This window comes from Nicotiana tomentosiformis, chromosome 4 (assembly GCF_000390325.3).
Source record: "Nicotiana tomentosiformis chromosome 4, ASM39032v3, whole genome shotgun sequence".
Taxonomy (NCBI): domain Eukaryota; kingdom Viridiplantae; phylum Streptophyta; class Magnoliopsida; order Solanales; family Solanaceae; genus Nicotiana; species Nicotiana tomentosiformis.
In genome coordinates, this window is record NC_090815.1 from 118,264,085 (window position 1) to 118,268,506 (window position 4,422).

At 31.9% G+C, this 4,422-nt stretch overlaps 1 protein-coding gene across 1 annotated transcript; it reads left to right on the plus strand.

The window, feature by feature from the left end:
• Positions 1-2,452: 2,452 nt before the first annotated feature.
• Positions 2,453-4,007, plus strand: LOC104104836 (heat stress transcription factor B-4). The gene is made up of 2 exons (XM_009613024.4): positions 2,453-2,820; positions 2,930-4,007. Exons 1-2 carry the CDS (start codon positions 2,572-2,574, stop codon positions 3,737-3,739), a joined length of 1,059 nt encoding a protein of 352 aa, XP_009611319.1. The 5' UTR covers positions 2,453-2,571; the 3' UTR covers positions 3,740-4,007.
• The last annotated feature ends 415 nt before the right edge of the window (positions 4,008-4,422 follow it).

Here is a 4,422-nt window from a genome sequence, read left to right on the forward strand (position 1 = left end):
ATTCTGACACTGGTTAAGGTTGAAGGAAGTGAGTTTTGATGTGTACAAAAAAATCCATAATATATACTTTAAAAAAAGGTAGTATAATTAAATACTACTCTAGGACTTTGATTTGGTAATTATTTTTTTCTGAAAAAGAAATTCTTGGGCCATTACAAGGAAAGAAAAGCTATAATGATTTATTTTGCAGCTATTCATGAAAACTTTTTAGGCCAATAATTCAAAATACACCTGAGACACGTCAAAAAGCGAACCAAAAAATTGTTAGTTGGGGTAAGGGGCTCAAAGCTCAAAGAAGCCTAGACACGGTCTAAAAAGTGAAAGAAAAACACTATTCAATAATAAGAGAGTGGGAGTGAGAAATTTCTAAGGATAACCACCAAAACAATTGCACGAGATGATGAAATTTGGAATATTGAAGTTTAGAATATTTACAAAGAAGAGAAGCAATTAGAAGAAGAAGAAGATGTGAAATATCGTCACTAGGAACAGGCTTTTGAATCATGTCACGTAGTTCGATGGATACTTTTTTTTACCTTATTATGCTTTATGCCTGCTAAGGAACAGTAAGATGAGTAGTAGAAAAATTAAAAATGATTAGATTCGAAATTGGGAAGAGAGTAACAGTGTGGTATTGTTGGGTTGGTGCCATAATACAACAAATAGAAACCTACAAAATGAAAAAAAGAAGAAGAAGAGACTCGTTTGACGTGAAGTTAAAATAGACCACTCTTCTTCTTCTTCTACTTCCATTTCTTCTTTCGTTTTCTTGTAGTTTTCATATGGTTGTAGTAGGTTTCTTTGCAAAGGACAGAATATCTACAAAAGAGGACTAAATTGCCCTTTTTGTTTTATTATTACCCAACTTAAGAACTATTTATTTGATGAACATAGGAGTAATAATTATGGGTAGAGCTTACTAGACAATTCCCGCAATAAAAAGAAACTTTTGCAAGTTCAACAAGTGTTTGTACATAAGATGAAAACAGCAATCTTCCTACCAAAACTTAACATAATGTGGAGATAGCAAAAAGAAAATAAGTATTAAAGATTATCCCAGTGTAGTTATAGAATTTTGGTCAAATCTCACAACCTTTTAAAGGAAGAAAATGACTTCGAAACGGTAGTAAATTTTTACTACTTAATTAAGTATTTATTGTGGAAACTTAAAAGAAGGATTGCTTGCTTACTTACATACTTTCTTTTTCTTCTTTTCTTTTTGCTTCAACATTATTATAATTTGAAGTACATCTCTATATTTCTTACCTCAATTAATAATACTTCTGACGAAACTTACTGGATTGACCAAAATAATTACTGTAATCGTTGCTTTTAGAACTTTTTAGCTATGTTTCCATTGATATACTACTTCCTAAAATATGTCAAATGTCAAGAAAAAGTAGTCATAGCTAGTCAAAGGTTGGTAAAAATAGAGCAGCTAAGGAAACTTAGCTTAGTTTGGAACTGTAGCAAAACCAGTATTCTTCAGAAGTAGCAGTTTCAGGGATTAAAGAGCAAAGGCAGCCAAAAAAGAAGAGAGAGATTTTACATAAAAGACAGTAGTGAAAAGAGAAGGTGTATAGAAAGAAGTATGTGTGGCACCGTCAATTTCATCTTCCTCTAGTGGCTGCGTGATTCAAAAAAATTTGAGTTTAATTTTCATATAATAACAGCGTAAAAAAATCATGCTTTTATATTTTTTTTATAGAAAATTATATATTTTTATTCATAATAGAGTTTTAAGATATAAAGTGTGTACATGCTATATAAAGTCATTTAAAAGTGATCGTAAGTAATTTTATTTAATAAATATTTATTTGTAATACAACAACAATAACAACAATAGGTTACATGTAATCTATATCTATAAATAATGATAAGTTACATGTTATAAGCAGTGACAAAGCCATAAATTTTACTAAGGAGTATTAAAATATACAAAACTAACACACACAAAGTAAATACATAATATATATACATAAATATAATTTTTACTTAATTAAACTATATAATATAATTTTTCATTGAAGAGCTGTCAATCAACACTCCTTCACCTAATAAAATGGATCCGCCACTAATTATAACATATTAATTAAAATATACAAATAGTACAAAATTTATTATATTATCGATATATATAACTTACATTTTTTCACAATAAATGAGATTAAATTTTTTCTACACGAATCAATTATAAAACGTAAAATCCATTTTTATATATTGTAGTGTGCGTGAGAGGATCAAAGTCAGTAGAAAGAGAAGAAAGAAATGTCACGGGTTTGTCTTGAAAGGCCCTTTATTTCCACAGTCCTAGACATACAGACACTTATTCTCTCTCACCACATAACCGAGGTGCACTTCAGTAAAATATACCCCCCCCCCCCATTACCCCCTCACCCCACCCCATCCACAAAAATAACCTCCTTATTACCTCCCTCACTCTCTCTTCTTCTTAACATTATTTTCTTGTCATCTTGTTTCAGTATTGCCACTCTCTTCTTTCTCTCTGAATATTCAAGAAAAATTGCAACGATCTTTTAGTCCATTTTTACGCTTTTCTTTGTTCAATCAATGGCTTTGATGTTAGACAGTTGCGAAGGGATATTACTATCTTTAGACTCACAGAAATCAGTTCCAGCTCCATTCCTAACCAAAACATACCAACTAGTTGATGACCCAACTACTGACCATGTTGTTTCTTGGGGTGAAGATGACTCTACTTTTATTGTTTGGCGTCCTCCTGAATTTGCTCGTGACCTTCTCCCTAATTACTTCAAACACAACAATTTCTCTAGCTTCGTCCGCCAACTCAATACCTATGTAAGTACTACTATTTTCCTTTATTTTCTCTTCAAAAAATATAATACTCCATACTAAATATTATCAAGATTTTCTAATTTTTTTTTTTATTGGTTTTTGGTGTATTTAGGGTTTTAGGAAAATTGTACCAGACAGATGGGAGTTTGCTAATGAGTTTTTCAAAAGAGGAGAAAAACATTTGCTGTGCGAGATCCACCGTAGAAAAACAGCTCAACCACAAATATCTATGAATCATCACCACCATTCCCTTAACCATCAAATGAGTATGAGTGGTCCAAATTTTTTTCCAAATTACCCAAATAATAATAGGCTTAGCATTTCACCACCTGATTCAGACGAACTACTACAACAACAACAACCCAATATCAATTGGTGCGACTCACCTACAACTCTAACTTCTTCCAATAATAATAACACTACTGTCACTGCTCTTTCAGAAGATAATGAAAGGCTAAGAAGAAGCAACAATATGCTTATGTCTGAACTTGCTCATATGAGAAAACTATACAATGACATTATTTACTTTGTTCAAAATCATGTCAAACCAGTTGCACCAAGTAGTTCTTATAATCCTTCTTCCCTATTACCTGCTTCTGCTACTCCTATTGTCCAAAAACATATGATTAATCCTAGACAAGGAATGATCAACAATGGCATGAATATAATGATGAGCAATTTCAACAACGTTAACTCTCCAAGTAAGACATCACAAAGCAGCAGTGTGACAATTCTTGAAGAAGCAGCAGCTGATATGGGTATTAATAGAAGTACTAAACTATTTGGTGTTCCACTTATGTCCAAGAAAAGAGTGCACCCTGAATATTCTTCTTCTTTTAATATGGGGGAGACTAACAAAGCTCGTTTAGTCTTGGAAAAAGATGACCTTGGATTAAATCTTATGCCCCCTTCTTCTTCTTAGACTTTATTAAATATCAAGTTTTCTTTCTTTTTTTCTATTACTCTCTCTAGCTTTTTAGTACCTTATTTTTAGGCTTTACATTTTTCTAAAATGTTAGTGGATCGATCATGAGAAGTTGTGCGTGTGAGTTTTTGTCATATGTGTTAATCCAGTTTGTAAATATAACTTTAGCGTTGGTAATATTATGTTCCAAACCATTAATGCAGGTGGGTTTTTGTTAGAGTTGAAAAAAGAAAAGTATTGTTTTAATTGTAGTTTTTTTATTTTATTTTCAGTGGTGCATTTATTTGCTTGCCCTCGATTAATGGTCTTTCTAATTCGATCTCCTTCTCCTTTCTTTCTGAAATATTTTCAGTTGCATTTATTAATGCACACGAGAGAAAGTATGGCTCTGAAAGCTTTCTTCTTTTTCAGTTCAACTAATGTAGAAAGCTTAACAACGTTCAGTGACAAATTTTGGCTCTGGGGGTTTCTCTGATCAATTCATTAATGAATGGTACGTACATATATGGCCATATCTCAAAAAGAAATAAACGTGTCTTTTGTTCTCAGAGACGAAATGTAAATTTTGAAATCAAGAAAAAGGAGAGGGAGAGAAAAGCTGCTGACATTCGAAAATGTGCTCGAGTATTTCAAAATTGTTAGGCAAAAATGTTAGTACTAGTATTAGCACTAAGGATGTG